Source organism: Aythya ferina (genome assembly GCF_964211825.1).
Source record: "Aythya ferina genome assembly, chromosome: 8".
NCBI classification, from domain to species: Eukaryota; Metazoa; Chordata; class Aves; order Anseriformes; family Anatidae; genus Aythya; species Aythya ferina.
In genome coordinates this window covers 30,625,523-30,642,819 of record NC_140304.1, presented here as the reverse complement: position 1 = coordinate 30,642,819, position 17,297 = coordinate 30,625,523, and the positions used below count along the sequence as shown (strand labels likewise).

Sequence of the window (17,297 nt, the reverse complement as noted above, 5' to 3'; positions counted from 1 at the left end):
CATCCAGCCTGCTACGCGCCAGCGTTACATAAAATAACCATTCTGCTTGCTATTCGCGAGCTTCATAGCAGCAAAAATGGTTTTAAAAATCACTACAAGATTAGAAACTTTATTTAAAATATTAATGTATTAAATTTAAGAATTAAAACTACAACATACAAGAATCAGCACTATACATTCACTGAACTACTGCAGTATTGGTGCTTTCTGAAATCTGCAGGACAACTTACAGAAATCTTCTCCACTCATGAAGCATCCTTAAGAAAGAGCAGAGGATCAGCACCAGCAAAGCAACTAAGCTCTTTACCAAAGACACAGAGCACCGCAGTGATGAATACAGAGAAACATGAAGCAGACAACATCATACACATTGGAGAGACTAGACTGATGAAAAGATAGTCACTTCATCAGTTTTTTTCCCACTATTCACCTTTGCATTGTTACTTCTATCAATCACAATTATGTCATTTCTGTCACACATTCAGCCATTTAAAAATTCATCCTCCATCCACTGAAACAATCAAAAATTATTACAATATGGCAAAAAGACACTCAGAAGTCTTTTTTTTTTTTAAAAAAAAAAAAAAAAAAAAAAAAAAAGATTGGAAATCCTCCTTCTCCTTCCCCTGAGTGTTCACAAAGTTCAGAAACGTTCCTTGTACGCACTGTGTCTTCAAAAACATAACCACGTACTATTATTCCCTCAGGACCTGCATAGTATTCAGGGCATGGGAGGGACCAAACACTGCAGAATCCCAATCAGAAAGACCACCATGAATTCACACCTCAGTGTTAATTTGAAAACAGGAATGCTTTTTTTCACTCCTTATTTTTATACAACCATACACCACTTTCCAAGAGAACTTTTTTTTAAGGTATGTACAAACATATGAGGCAATGAACATAATATCTGCAAAGTGGCTGAAATCAGAGTGAAATTAGAGTTCAGCAGGAAGAGCCATGCTGAGGCTGAATTCAAGTAATACGTGCTGGTAATAGTTCTCTGCTGTTCTACTGCTTAACCCCATCATTTTATAAACTTCACAAGCACTGGGTGTCAGCATCGTAGGGAAGAGGCTTCCTTACTAGCATCATACCCTGAAAACCAAGCCTAGGAACTTCCCTCTGCTGCACATCGCTGTTCTGCCCACTGAACGAGTGCCAGTTTGCTCGGCTGTCCAAAAGGTTGTACCTTGTACAACACAGGGCGGAAAGGATTTCATGTGTTTCAAACACCAAGCTATTCACATTGCGTACACTTCGGGAATTACCAGAAGGCAAAAAATAAACCCCAACAAATGCACAAAGTCCAGAAAAGTACAAAAGGATTCCAAGAAGTAGAAACAATAAGAAAGTTTGCTTTAAAAGATCTGAATTTTGAAAATGTAAAGTTACTGCTGCCCTTTGTGCCCTGGCCTTACCAAGAAACCCATGTGCCCAACCACCCTGAAGACGGCCGAGCACAGAAGAAATACTCCATTTGACACAGACTCTTGAGAGGTTTTCCATTTTTGTTTCTGCTCCAATGCATAAATAACCTTTTGGACTTCTTTGCAAAACCAGGATCACGTTAGGACAGCTGTTTTGAAGTGAGGAGGGCGCTGCTTGCACTAGGAAGGCTTTGCTCATAGAGCCAAAGCAGCAAGTTTCCTTATCATTGGCTCATCTTGCCATGGCAAGCAAGGTTTATGCTGGCTCCCTAAATGGGTGAACGCTCTCTCAGCAAAGCTGCACCTTTGCTGACACAACAGCTTTCCTCCTATGACTTTCGCTGCCTTGGCTATATTGATTAAAAAAACCTGAACAAAACAAAACCAGCACTCATCCTTACTGATGCAGATAAGCTGACAAAGGTTTGCAAGCGAATGGCTGGCCCGGTAATTATGGCACTGGCTGAGAACATAGAGAAAGAAGCTCAAATCCCTGCTCTACCTGATCCAAAGCTTCTCTCCTTTTGGTTCCAGATAGAATCGCTGAAGTAGGACAAGGGAATCCCACCTATACAGCTTCTCCTATACAGATATTCAAGGCCAGTGGCTGAGCCACCCCTTTTCTGATGACAAACAGTCCTGTTTCAATGCAAGTTTTCACCAAAATCAAAATATTTTGGCATCAATAAATCAGCTTGTGTTAGTAAGATTTAGTCTAGCTGTAAAAGTAGCCAACTGTAGTCCTGATGCTAACAACGAGAATGGTAAGAGTTCCTGCAAGCACACGCAGCTGCACAGTAAAGGGCTGAGAGCAGCAGGGTGAGCAGCACCGCCGTGCAACATCTCAAGCAGAGCCTAAGTCAGGTATCAGAACTGCTTCACAAAAAGCAGCAAAAGAAATCTGCTCAAGAAAGGGAACTGTATCAAAACCCATTGATCAGGCAAATACAAAACAAAGGTTATAATTTCACTGCTGGTTTCAAGCAGAGGGAGCTATTGTACAGGAAGAGAAGAGCAATGTAGGCTGCACGGTGACAGGGTTAAGCCTGTAATGCGGGCAGTGCTGTAACAGCCCCACATGTTCGTTACCGGCACCATGAATCACAACGCGACCGCCGGGAGGAATGCAACAAAAGCCACATGTGAAGACAGAGACCTACCGAATTTCAAGGTGTAATCACCGACACGTATCTCTGTAACTTAACGAGAGGGTGACTGCCACTGTGGGTCGCACCGTGCTTTTCTTACCAAAACAAAAGCAGCAATGGTTTTTTGGGAACCTTGCCTTACAGTTTAAACTCAAACGCACCCTAAGGAACACCACCTGCTAAAACAAGACAGCAGCCGCTAAATTCACATTCACATCTTGTAAACAGTGAGTACAACTGGACAAACAGTGCTAGCAGCCAGCTGAAAACCAGATTCTTACTTTCTGTACAAAGTGCAAGAGACAACTTCCCCCCAGAGTGCCCTGATGGGCTTTGGGGCCACCTCCACAGTAAGAGACCCGCCAGAGCCATTCGAGGTCACTGAACGACGCTGACTGGGACTGCACGCACCTACCCTGAGGCTGCTAATTCATTTCTCTTGCCTTCTGTTAAACCAGATAATCATGATTTTTAGTCACTAGCAGTTGAGGTCTGCGTGTCAGTCTGCTTTACAGCAAAGAGTCCATTTATTTGGATGCAGTTTCCAGGCTGGGAAGAAACCCCGTCCCCAAGCCCAGTGCCGAGATGTTGCAGTAAGGGCACTTTGCTGGGATACAGCGGGGACTCCAGGTGGATAGCTGAAGCAGTTATCTTCCCACAAAAGCCTGTGTTACAGCAAGGAGGGAATGTTAAGAGTGTCCTCTTAAAATCGGCCTGAAATGGGGCTGGTACCTTTAGCAAGGAACTTGTAACCTCAGCGTACTGCACAAAGGAACCCTTCGTGAACAACGAGGAGAAGGAATAGCACTGGAAAGTGAGGCTGTCCGAAAAACTCCTCACTCACAAGGCACTGATACAAATTCAAAAGAAAAAAAAAAAAAAAAAAAAAAAAAAAGGATTACACATTAAAAAACCTTGCAACTTGTATGAATAATGAAAGCTGACCACTGCTGTGCAGCAGCAGCAGCCCGGGATGCCGGCCTCCAGGTTACCCTTGGAGAAGGCAGCACGTTGTGGCTGTTGTCTTTCCCTTTGTGCTCGAGCCAGCCACAGAGTATACGAACTTGTTCAAAATAGTCACAATTTATTCACACTTAGCACACCGTATATTTAACTGCACTCAACCGGAGTTTTTTTCCCTTCCCCCCTACCGCTCCTCATCAAAATCCACCAATGTTTCCTGGAGGCCAGGTGTCAAATTTTTCTCCTCCTTTTCAGAGCCTCATTTGTTCTGGCTTCATTTAGCAGCGCAAAGAGTCAGGCAGGGGCCACTGCAGTTGCTGCCTCTGGGATCCCCGTGTTTGGAGCGGTACGAAGTCTCTTAAAAACCTGAGATCTGCTAAAACGTTAGGAGTCCCAGGGGCATGGAGTTAACAGAGTCCTACGTGTACTGCTGCCGGTGCGTAACCCCGCTGCGGCTCCAAGTCAGGGTCCCACCGGTGACGCTCACCTCCAGCATCCACGCTCCGTGAGCTATCCATAGGACACAAGTCTGGAAATACAACCAGCATGGATTACCTCTGTCACACCGGAAAATTAAGATGATTTCAATCTCTGACAGCAGAGGTTTCTGCAGCAGCCCCCAGAGGGCACTGCAGGCCCAGGGCGCCCACCACAAGCACCCAGCCAGGAGCAGGGTGCCGGGGGCCGGCGGTGCCGCGACTCGGCTGGATGTAAGCAGCTACCACATTTTCTGGGGTTTTGTTTGTGTTTTTCTTCTTTAAAGGCTCATATGAAAATGTAAGACAAAGCCGCGGGTGACTGACATTTACTGCACAAAGTCACTCTCACTCACTCGCAGGCTATATTAGTTTTGGCACCGTGCAAGATCTAAATTCAGCTCGCCTGACTTCCTAGAATATTTTAGCTTTCTTCAAGCAACAAACTGCCTGCTGCCACACAAACACTCCTCTGAAAACACACATCAAAAATAGCATGGCAAAGAATCCCAAAAGAAACAGTTTGAAACTTTTTTTCCCTGTACCAATTTTGATTTATCTGAACAATTTTACAAGTGCCAATTTGTATACTGCAGGTTTCGGCGAGAGAGCCAAAACAAACACATGTTAGAGCTCAGAGGTCAGAGCAACCCAGCTTCATTACATTTTGCATGGGACCACTTCCAGGTCTAACATACATATACATATTTAAAACTCTCCAGTCTGCACTCGAGTACGAGAGCAGACTGGAAGACTCCGCGCACAGCACTGCAGCAAGCTGTGCGAGGAGCACACAGACAGCAACAGCTACGAGGGCCAGACGAGCGCCTGCGATGTTCATCTTATTATCAGGTAGAAGGAAGTGCATGAAACCATTTACCTGTACGCTGAGTGTAATGGAACTACTCCCAGTAGTCATCCCGGCCCTCATTTTGCCAAGTGCCACTTGCTGCACTGCAGGACCCCCTCCACAAACGCACCGACAGCCAGCTAGGTGCAGGAGTCCAGAAAGAACCAACCTGCACCCTTCTCCAAGCCCTTAAATACTTCCTTACTCGAACAGAGAAGAGGTGGAACCAGGTCTGAGTGAGCCCCAATCCCCTCCTTAACGTGGCCTCAATTTAGGCTTGAGACCCACAGTTCAAACCTTCTGCTCATTCACTTCTGCAGATTTACAGGAGTTGGTCTTCAGAACTGCCAAAGGTACTCAAAGCCTAAAAAACCCCAAACCATCCCCGAGTAAGTAACCAGCTAGCTTTTGTTACACCCACCGTGCTTCACACTGCAGCCAACCACCAGGGAATTCAAGATACCATGGGCAAGCACACTGAAACAAAGTGTTTAAGACTTGTTTCTCCTGCTTCCACTCACATGAGACTGAAGCGAGCAGGACTGCAGAAGGCTGAACTTTGTTGTGATGTAAGGCAAAGCACTGGAAATAAAACGTAAGTGTTTATCGATCTGCAGAGAGGGAATAAGGCAAAGCATTGCAGAAGCTCTAGGGGACAGCCAGCATTAATCAAAACCTCCGCTGTGGGAAGTGTCAGCAAAGAAGCAGGAATCCACAGAGGGGGGGAAAAACAAAAAGCGAACCAGAGCCACACCCAAAGGAGAAGAGAGAACGGGAAAACAGGAGGAGGTGGCTCCAGGGGTTTCCCACAGTGGGCTTTCACCACCAGTGACCTGAAGTTGTCCAGGTGCTCTGCAGCAAGAACGAGCACTGTGGCCAGTGACCGCTCTGTCCATCTGTCTGTCCATCCATCCATTGGGGCCAGTGGGCACGGCACAGCTGGAGCTTCTCGGCGGCGCACCCAGGCTGTGCTGCAGGCAGCCAGGACGAGCGTCCTCGGGGAATGGCCAGAAGAAAGAGGGCTTGCTCACGGCCGTTCTTCTCAAATAAAAAAGATGAAAGATAGGCACCGACTACGGCAGTCTTGAAAGCGGCACTGTGCGGTGGGCTCACGTGCACGTCGCTATCTTTTAATTTATCAAACTTTTCAATCAACCCGAGGTTTCATCCACCTTTCATATTTGCTCTCAACACAGCTAAAGTCACAGGGATTACATTCATTAGTCTCCTAATACCTCAGACTTTCAGACTTCCATCTCCAGAAAAAAACAACACACTGAATGCTGACTACAGGGAAAAGCCACTGAGATAAGGGGAAAAAAACCCTGAACTCATAAGGAAATGGAAGAAAGCCACTGTGTGATGAGATAAAAGGGAGAGAGATGTGTGGGAATAGAGAAAAATACCACCGTGCCAAGGGAAAGAGTCACAACCTGCATAACCTGCAGCCAACGGGCTTAATGCACACTCTCAGCTTGACCAGCTTCTGGATTCAAACAGTCCCTGAACTAAAAATCCACCCGAATAGTCCAAAAATCCACCTGGATAGCCAAGCAGGCAGCTCCACAGGTAGGCACCCTGACCTCAGCCCTGTTAACAACCCGTGGTAGCGCAGCACACGTTGTCAAACCCAGTAAAGTTCTCCATATGGAGACCTTGCACCCTAGAGAGCAAAAAACATGAATTATGGAAAAATTGCTAAAGGAAGAGCTTCAAAAGACAAGTAGGGAGACAGGACTGGCTGGTGGTGGTAGGTTTTGTTTTCAGTCTTTTGTTTGTTTCATTTTTTCCTCCAACAAGTGGTTGCAAATAGTGACTTGGCAACAGCATGGATGGTGGAGAAGACAGAAGGGTGAGAAAAAGGCTGCAGGGAATTTTGAGGCTACTGAGAAAAACAAGGGAGAACGGACACAAAAACTCCAAACGCAACAGTACTATTTGGATTTGGGGAGCAGCACCGCCCAGAAGGGTGAGGCATTAGGAAAACTGAATACCTCACAGCTTCCAGGAGCGTTCAGAGTTCTTCACACTTATCCAGCAGCACCAACACACACCTCGATCTCATCGGCTCACTGCAAGACTTGGAGCTGGCTGGGTTGAGCTTTTATGTGCCTGCTGCTCCACCATCTCCACGTGCTCACCAAAAGGCTAGCACAGCTTTTAGTTAAGCAGCCCTCCACCACATAATTTCCTCTGGTCTCATCTACATTATCTTACCCTTGGTGAGATTTCCTAAGTGTTTAATAGAAACCCTAACTACAGTTTTGGCCCTTTAAATACTCTGCTTCTCTTGCAGGCAGAAGACATCTGTGGAATAACAATGAATTTCTTTGGTTTGGGGTTTTTTGTTTTTATTAAACGCTATTCTTTCTAGCAGGAAATGAAAAAGAACAACCAGATTGGTAGAATTCGGGGGAACAGGGAAAACATTTCTAAAGGTTAATAATAATACTGCTCAGTATTTACTTCAAGGATATGTGACAAACCAAAGCAAACCAGATGTTCTAAGTAACACTCTGCTCTCTCTGCACACGCAGGTATTGTTCCCAGCAGTGGCTGTTGCAGCTCACAACAGATGGGCTCTGTGTGCAGGAGCATCACCCCCAGGACACACCACACCGCTCCATGCACAGGATCCCTTCCTACCTTCTCACCCCAAATCAGACTGATGATTCCCTCCAGCCCAACTTCAGTGCATGCCCAAGCCCTAAAGTGCCTTCCTGCATCCCAGTTCCTCGGCTTCTCTACCTAAGCACTGTATTCCTGTGCATGTCTGTACCTCATGCTGAGATACACAGGCTCTTTGATTTCTTATTAACGTGGTTTCTGCTCTCCCAACGCCTTTAGTGCTGCTGTCCTGAGGTTTGGAAACCACTAATCACGAACATCCTAGAAACTTCACCAGGAATGTGCTCGGCTGCATTCACCAGCTCTTCAGTCCTGAAAAGTAGTATTTAAGCCGAACTCCAAGAGAATTTTTCAAAAAGCTACATTGAATTCAATACATGACACACTATTAAGAATCATTTTACAAATGAAGCAGCTTAATATGATTTAAAGGATGCAGAACTTTCCCATAGGGGGAGAGAAGCAAATCCTCCGTGAGATGAGTACCAACACAGTTGGTACTGAGGCTTACAGAACTTTGATGTTAATGAATGTGGATGGGTTGTAGAGATGGGAGAAAAGCTGCCTTTATCAGTTTCCCCAGTACCAAGCTGATAGCCATTGTAAAACTGCTTTTTAATACAGCTGTGCCGCTTTTGCAAGTGAGCCACAGGTTTCCATCACATGATCAGGTGAAAATGTGCTTAACAAGGACATGAATATGCTGCTTTGTTCGTGACAAACTTATCGCAAGACAGACAAAGCTCAAATTATCACAAGAGGGCAAATGTTTAGGCAGCGACTTGTCCAAACATTCCAGCCTGCATCTCGCTGTTGGACAGCCCAAAATAGGAAAAAAAATCTAGCTGGATACCACCTTCCACAAATAAGACAGTTTGCTTTTCTGTGACTCTACATCTGGAGTCTGTTTGTTTGGGGTATAAGAAGCAAAAAAAAAAAAGATATTTGGAGACACTTAAATTGCTTCACTTCCTGTTGTGAATGACCGCGCAGTGATTTTGTTGTAAAAAAGAAAACGCTCGTTTCCCATGCTCCCTGGGAAAAGGGCAGAACAGAACCTGCTGAATGTGCAGCGAGAAAGACTTCAGCTCGACAGCGAGAAAAAGAAATAACGATAATGAAGACAACCCCAGGAATAAGGCAGCTGTGGAGTCCCTGTAGCCAGATCACAGGAAAAACCCGCTAAGCACTGACCCGGGAGGTGAAGGCAGGCACGCTTCATGCTGCCTCGGGTCTGGGTAGCATGATGTGCTGGTGTGGATGTGCCTGGTACCACCTGCAGGGATGTGCAGGTATTTACACCCACCTTGGCCCCGTGAGCTCCTGACCCCCAGGTCTCTGGGGCAGCCGGGTGCTCGGGGACTTGCCCTCCAAGCACAGCATCTCCCAGGCGATCCTACAAGCCACGTCAAATGTCAGCCCCCTCCACTCCAAGCCTCGTCCTCTCTAGTTTCACACACTTAAAACAGCTGCTTTAAAATACTCCGACTTCAAAGCACAGTAAATTAAGCTCCACATAAAGTCCATTCAGCTTTTTGTTTAATTTGATAAAAGCTCATCAGGCCCTTCAAGTTGCCTTCTGGTCAATACTGCCTCAAGAAATCTGCGACTCAGCTACCTGTGGTTTTTCCGATATTTCTGTAAAACAGCACTGACAGAATCCCTTTGCCTGCGTGCACCAGGTCTTTGCTAAACACTGTTTCAGGGCTACACAAAGTACCCTTTACACTAATGGGAGTGCTTTTCTCTCTTAAAGTCTTCATCTTGTGTGATTTTCCTTCCCTCTCCCTCTCACCCCCTGGGACCGCAGCCGTTTTTATTCGGCATTTCTCCTGCATTTAACCTGCCGACACACCGTGCCCTCTTCCATCTTCATTTCTTTCTACGAAAAGGGGCCGGTCTCAATAACAACAGCTCAGCTCCTGACTTGCAGGCTCGGAGGTTTAGCTCCAGGCTAGACAAAGTTACCAACAAGCTGGAAGCTTTCAAACCCGCTGGCGTAGCCCCCTGCATCACAGATGATCCCAAAGCGCTCTCCAAGCTGCGCGCCGGGTCCCTCACTCACCATCAAAACCCGCTTGCCGCTAACTGTGCCAGCAACACCACATAAAAGTTAGTTAAGAGGTGAAAAAGAGAGCAACTCCTCCAAGTGAAATTACAAGGAAATTACAGGAGGTAGAGTATATTGCTTCAGAGAGAAGTTGGCCCGAGGACCGAGCAGCACACCTTTTTAATGGCCGGGGGGGGGGAAGGTCCTTGCTCGAGGTGGAGCCGTACCAGGAGGCTGCTGCTCGGTCCCTGGTGGCACGATGCGAGGCCTTATCGCCACCGAAAGCGGGCTGCAGGCCGAGCCTCCCTCAGCGGGCCCGGCAGCCAGGCTTTATCAAGGCAAAGCACTGCCCTGCCTGAGAGCTTTGACAAGATCCCAACACAGCGGTGACAATGGGAAAACACACAGAAGGTTTCTTTCTAATGCCTCTTCGACGCTCGTTATTTAAATAAGCCATCACGGTGGGAAGGGGAAAAAAAAAATAAAAAAAATCCATTGAAAGCAATCATTTCAAGAAACACAGCCTGAGATCAGCCCTTCCCATCTACCTCCCCCCTCAGCAAGTATTAGCCTCGCTAGCAAGGAGCCAGTTTCAAAGATTTTAACATTTCCTGCTAAGTATTTAGAAATTCAGACATTCGGCAAAAAGGTAAGGAAATCTTTTTATACACACGTGATCCTGTGAAGCTGAACACCACAAATACAACCCTGTCATGACAAAAAGGCTATGTCTACTCTAGGTCTCTAACGGCATCCCAAAGTTTTAGGAACACCTGAACAGCCCTCCAAAGACGGCCTTAATTAATAAATAAATAACAGAGAAGGCTCTGTTTTGAGCGCCTAAATCCCTCAACACGGACAAAAGAAAACACAGGACAAAGCAGCAATACCATTGATTTAGCATAATTGGTATAATTAATTTGTAATTAGTTCATTAAAATATATAGGCATTGGAATTATGCTTGTGCATTTCTGGGAATATCCTGTAAGCCACTTGGGATATGCTTATCATTTGTTTGATAGATGAAACATTATTAGAAAGACAGCCCATTAAAAATTCATATACCAGAGTAATAATTTCTCGATCTCAGCACTCAGTTTTCTAAGTACTCAGATGCCTCTTCTACCCCGCTAAGAGTTTTCATTAATACTGTTTGTTCAGAGCATGACACGGGGATTGCAGTGTTTCAGACAACTGAAGCACGATATCCTTTACCCCAAGCATGATGTCTGTTTTGAGAAAACAGATGACAAAAGGCATTAATGATATACTAGGAGAACATTCAGCACCACGCCATATCCTATAATCAAAATTAAGATGGAAAGGTGAAAAGCCTTGTGCTTCAAAATGCTTCAGAGAATTTAGTAGTAAAATACTTGCAGGGCACCCTGAGCAGCCCAGTGTCTAATTAGCATTCTTCCACTTCTGCAGCACATCTGGCTTTGCTCATTGGCAGAGCAGACCCCAGCACAAGCATGTCTGGAGGAGCAGCAGGCTTCAGGGCTTCTTAAATACTGCAGATAACAGTCACGAGTCCCCCACAAGCAGCGACTGAAATGGGCTGGTATACACCAGTAGTGCAACCCAGAATATTCACATCCCCTCTGAGCTGGGTACCTAAAACCAAAGTTTCCTTAAGCATCTGTAACGGACAGAGAGAATTGCTTTGGGTGTAATCCTCAGCACCAAGAACAGCCCTTCTGCTCAGACTCACCTCTCAAAAAGTCGTTCCCTCCCAACACTGCCTCCACCAACACTAATGGGAGTCTAGAAGGGTTGGTTTGCCACTGATGCACCTCTTTGAGATGCATGAAGCTAAGCCACGTGCATATTCATCTTGGATTTGCTCATCGAGTAATCCTATGATTTTTTTTAGATGAACAGTGGATATAAGTGCAAACAGTGTACTTGCCACTAGAAGCCTTGAATCTCTTTTCACAAAACAAAGAGTACATGGCTCAAAGCTTTCATTATTTTTTAAAAGGGTAATTAAAAAAAAAAAAAAAAAAAAAGAGTCAAAACCAGAGTTGGATATCCAGATCCTTTAAACCACAATTATAAACTTCACTGTAATTTTGTGCTTTTCAGCAAACTTGCTTTAGCAATTCTGAACAGTCTCCCAGTAACCACACAAATTTTTCCTCCCCTCTAATCTAGCACGGACAATTACTTGTTTTCTTTGCCCTGCACTCAAGAATATGATGGATATATTTACATAAATGCACACACAACCACAGATATCTATATAAAAATTAATCTGCAGATGATAAAAAGTGTAGAAGATCTAAGAGGCAAATCCCAAACAAAAGAGCATACTTTATGCACAAATATCTTGTCTTGAAATTATAAAGATCTGAGATTAAGTGGTTTACCACTCATTTAGAATTGATTAGAATATATTTAAATTTAGCAGAAAGTATCACAACATTGCTCATGTATTTGCATCTGTGAATAAGTAAATAAAAAGCCTGTTATTAAAGCCTTCATTAATTCTGATTATATGAGAACTTAAAAGCAAATCTGTGTATTACTGCTCTGTAAAGACTCCTAGCAACTCTACAGTAAAGCTGGCACTGTAACACAACATGTGTCAGTGAAAATGACTAACAGGATCTATTTTCAGTAATCTTAAATCACACTGGTAAAATATAGAATTAATGGTTTTGCATAATACTTCAGATATTTTTTACTTTAATTCACCCCCAATTCATGTCCTATTGTATCAAAAGTATGATTGAATTTTATATCACTTGACATTTATGCAGAACAGTTGAATACATTTTATTGAACTACAATGTTAAGGCAGCACTCAGATGTGATGTGTATATTATTATGAAGAGTGATCCAACTGTTTTATTTCCTTACAAGTATGATGGTTAGAAGTTAAAAAATATAGCCTGTTGACTACAAAAATTAACATTTCATTCTGATTTCAGATTTTGAGTTTCTATACATTCAATTGAAGCCAATATTTTGGAAAGAAGGATTAACTATGGAAGAATTTTCCTCCAATTAAACACTTTTCTGTTGATTTCTAAAGAATTTAACAATTAAGCATATAACCTGCACAAAAGTGTTTCTTCTTGGACAAATCACTTTTAAGCTATAAATGGCTACTGAAAGGTTTTTTTGTTTTGTTTTGTTTTGTTTTTTTAATACTGAAAATTCTACCTTCATCTCCAGCATGCTAGTTTAATAGTTTAAGCAGGGAGGCATAACTGAAAATTTTGTTAATTAGGTTCTTCGATCACTATTATACTAATACATTAAAGCAATTCATTAAAGCAAATTTATATTTTACAGAAACTTAAGTTTGTGACACAAATTCACCTGTGAGCCCTGACATTCCCTTTTGACTGTGAAGGGCAGTCATGGTAAAACTTTAACTTCATAAACTCTCCTTTGAAATCAGATAGCTTTGCTTTTATGGCTTGATTCAATGCCTGAAATGGTGAATCTTTCCACGACTTGAGCGGCACCACAGACTGCAGACTAGCATTGCATTTATAAATAAAAGTGATCTGGGGCAGCAAGGGCAGAAAGAAAAAAAATGATTAAATATGGTACATAAAAAGTGATGTTGCAATACCTAAGAAAGTTTCCTTGCACTCTCATAACTGAGAAGTCATTCTAAGTTAAAACAAAATAAAACAAACAAGGAAAATCAACTCCCCCAACATTTAGCCGTTAAATTCAGAGTTATGAGGCAGAGTTTGATTAGAAATTTTGCACTTTATCGCAGTCAATAATCAGACTAGTTTTGAATAAGCTGCACACTATACTTTATAGAGTTGGCCTAGAAATAAATTACTTTTCCCTACAGAGTTTCGAGGCCAAAGCTCCAAGGTGATGACTTGACCCAATAATCAACATCACAAAACACTTTAAGGCACCATATAAAACAAAGGATCAAAGGAATTTTTAATCTTTAGTGATACAAAAAGTATACCTGATAGTCTAAAATGCTGAATCCTAAGCCATTTTTGTCTTTCTCTAGTTCAATAACCTTCACATCAGGAGACCATAATGCTAATTCCCCTTCTTCTTCTTCAGGATTAACGTCTTCCTCAGGTTTCACCTGAAAAATAAAAACTCTAGTTCAAATACTATGCTTTGGAGTCCTTTACAAGCACTATTAAAAGTTTGGTTATTATTAATGGGGAATACATGCCCTAAAATATGACCTTTTACTGAATTACAACTTCTTTGAACACCAAATCCAGTTTTAGATAGCGGTACCTTCTCCAACTTGCTGCCTTGTATACTCCCTTGCTCCTATGCCTATGTGTTCTGAGCACTGCAGCCCAACCTGGCACATGAACACCTACGTATTAGACAAATTAGTCATAGCAACATTACTAACCTGTTACATGTTGATGAACCTCAGCTGTCCCATTAGATGCATAAAGGAAAAATAAATGTCTTAGCATAAAAGATTTAACCAGTCACAGTCAGCTTATGGAAAGACCAGATATTAGAGAGATGTTCAGACACTTGTGGCATTAAATATGTAGACAACAATCTCTAAAATTGTAACTGTAAGTGCTATCTTCCCCCCCCCCCCAAACAAAACAGTTTCTTTCTTTTACACCTCATCAAAAAATTGTGAAAGAGGCATAGTTATGCAATTTAACTGTTCAGAACAGCTTCATAAACACATCTTCCAAAAAGGCATCTTTTTTTGTCTAACTTAAAATGCATGTTCTAACCTACATGATAGTTTACCAATACAATCTTTACAAACTATCAATGTATGATGTCACAAGAAAAAATGTTACAACTGTAACTTCACACATTTAATTTCATTTCTTTGGACAGATATGTCTAGCACACAGAGCACTACTATGATGCAAAAGGAAGGATTTTCCCCTCACACACACGCTCCATCTTGTTATTTTGTCAAAAGAAAGCAGAAATATTGTGAAACTACTCTATGGAAAACGTGACCTCCGTTCATCCTGTATTGCCTTATGGCAAAGATAGGCAACTGACAGTCTACACATAGAAAATGTTCTCTAAAACGCAGGATCAAAAAACCACACTGGATCAAGTTGCATTTGCAACACAAAGGGCCTTTTACAAAAAGGCATGATACTGTGCACCCTACTCTTCCATGAGACGTCCATATTTCATGTTTAACTCTCCTCCCAGAAATCCTAGCTTACAGGAGATTACATCAGAGAAGATGAAAAATCAAGGTGTAAATACATTTTATAAATAGGAACGACCGTTACAAGCATCAAGCTCTAGTTTGAGACTTTAAGGCTTCTGCAATGGAAAGAAACACTAAACTTAATATTTTTCCAGTTCTATAAAAAACCTACTCAGAACATGGAAGTAATCAGCTAATGGGGGCAAGGATGTGATTTAGTGTAATTCAAAGCTCTCACTCACCTATTAGGTGTAAGAATGATGAATGGGATGTACACAGTCAGCATGCTAGCTTGGTGATTTACCTACCTTGTATTTATAGTACAACGAAGTTTCTCATGACCAACCTGTATAAACTGCAGTAAAAGTAACACTGCTGCAAACATGAACCATCTTTCAATGAAACACCAGCAGCCACTTACAAGCCCAAAGTCACTTAGAAGCCCAAAGGTAGCTACGTTTGCTTAGCTGTACATGACAACTGAATACAAAAACGACTTGTATAACTACAAATATATTTTAAGAAATGTTAAGACTGCTGAGAAGTCTGGATCAAACAACAAAAGAAAACTCTGTCTCTCAGAAACATGCACGTTCCCAAGGCAAAAGTTGTTGTCCTTATACCTAACTGAATGATGTGAGAAGTCTACCTTTTGTTCTGGAGGTGAAACTTCCACAACGGGTTCATCCAAAAGAGACTCACTGCCATCATCAAAAAGTCGCCGACAGCAAACCATCGTAAAAGGAGGTGGCACTTCTTTCAGAAAAGTGATGGCCTCGCGGCGTGACCTTCCATACAGCTGAACTCCATTTACCTGCACAGGAGGCAAAACACATCCACACTAAGTTATTTAAAAGGATGTCAACCAGATTCTTTTATTATTTTTGTCTATTTGTCTTTCCCAACTGCATATGAAAATCTACTTTTACCAAGGGATTCCAGCAAAGCTTGCATAGTTTTATTAACACATGCTTCTTAAGTACACATGCATTATTATAAATGTTGAACTTCATCTGCAAGATCTTGTGACTTCTGCTACATCACATCTCTGCTCTCTTCAGCTTCCTACAACTCTTCTGCTCACCACTTTTTCTACTCCAAAGCTTTCCTGGCATTGTTATTTCATATTCACCTGCTTCTCTGATGGGCTTTTTTTTCTTTTTTTCTTTTTAGCATTAGGCTCATTTGTTGGACTTTAAAAAGAAAAATTCTATTTTCCAAATTTCCAAGAAACCACAGATCTCCCTATGTTTTAGATGGGCTCAGTTTTGTGCAAGACCACACTGCAATCTCACTTTAGACATCATTTTCTTTTTTTTCCCCATCTTTTCTTCCTACTTTTTACAGTGTAAATGTAGCTTATACTGCTGAGAAACATAGAGTTTCTCTCCTCCTAAAAGCCAGCTAAGGAGAAAATTCAAAGTGTAGCTCGTCTCCAACATGGTAAGATGAACTGCCACATTTTTTTCCTGTAAGAATTGCAGCAACTGCTGAGCTATCAGGCTAATCCATTAGTTAATTATTTAAACAGAAGTATCTACGCGTAAGGATTTTTTAATGCATTGAGAGTGGCAGTGTGGTGGAAAGTTACCAGCATTTCTCAGCATATTGTGATTGATGGAGAAGAGCTACTGTGCACTCCCAAGCAGACTTGGGGACTCCCATTTCTTCTTTTCAAGCTGCCAGAAATAAGCCTCTAAACACACAAGGTGCCAAATACCCCATTCAGTTACCACAGCCCTGTAGTTACTTGCATTATCAAATAGGAGTCAGTGAAATTTCAACTAACAAAACTGGGACACAAGGAAGCAATTTACTCCTAAAAAAGAACACAATGAAATTAGTTTAAACTAGAGAAAAAAAAAATAAAAAAAAAAATACCATGCTTTCTATCATAATTCAAACACATCATTAAAAATAATCAGCATTCAACCCTCTGCATATTAAAGAAAATTCCTGTACTGATCACATTTTAATCCCGACTGTATCAGGCCCAGGTAGAGCTGCTTGTTTGGGGAATGTGGCTGTCACTTTTTCCATTGCAAACCCATACTTAAAGGGATTTATAACTTGGCTGCAAAAACACACTCTGGGCTAAACCTGGCATACATAGCTTTAGCCCTGGAGCACATTTTTATTTTGTTGGTTATTTTTTTTCCAGCTACAGAGTAGAAAAAAAAAAGTATGCTCACTAGGTCTGAACATATCTGTGAACTTAATTGTAAACACACAGTAATAAGTAGAATTGTTTAAAATCTATACAATTACTGTTCCCTAAGTTACTCTATAGCACTCTTTAGCATATTGCTTTTAGTATACAATTTTTTGTTTAGTGGCCAAGAAATTTAAACAACACTTTCAGCATTCCATTAATCCCTTCCTTCAGGAATCAAGATTTCCTCCATTAAGTGATAACTGAAAAAAATGTTTTAGGTCTTATATCAGTATAAATTTTTGATGTTAAATGGTGAACAACAAGTAAAGGCAATAGAGCGGTGCAGCTACCAAATTAATCTTTCAGAAGGCCTAATTCTGTTCCCACTGATGTCAATTAAATGTTCTTTGCATCCACTAAAAAAACTCAAATTCAAAACATTCC

At 42.1% G+C, this 17,297-nt stretch overlaps 1 protein-coding gene across 7 annotated transcripts in view; it reads right to left on the bottom strand.

Moving 5' to 3' along the window:
- PATJ (PATJ crumbs cell polarity complex component) overlaps positions 1-17,297 on the bottom strand; it is a 145,582-nt gene that overhangs the window by 96,436 nt on the left and 31,849 nt on the right. For all 7 annotated transcript variants that reach the window (XM_084528545.1, XM_084528543.1, XM_084528549.1 and 4 more), the window contains 2 exons: positions 15,348-15,512; positions 13,496-13,624 (listed from right to left, as the gene is read on the bottom strand). In XM_084528545.1, the coding sequence (XP_084384671.1) occupies positions 13,496-13,624; positions 15,348-15,512 (294 nt within the window). The remainder of the gene's footprint in view (positions 1-13,495; positions 13,625-15,347; positions 15,513-17,297) is intronic.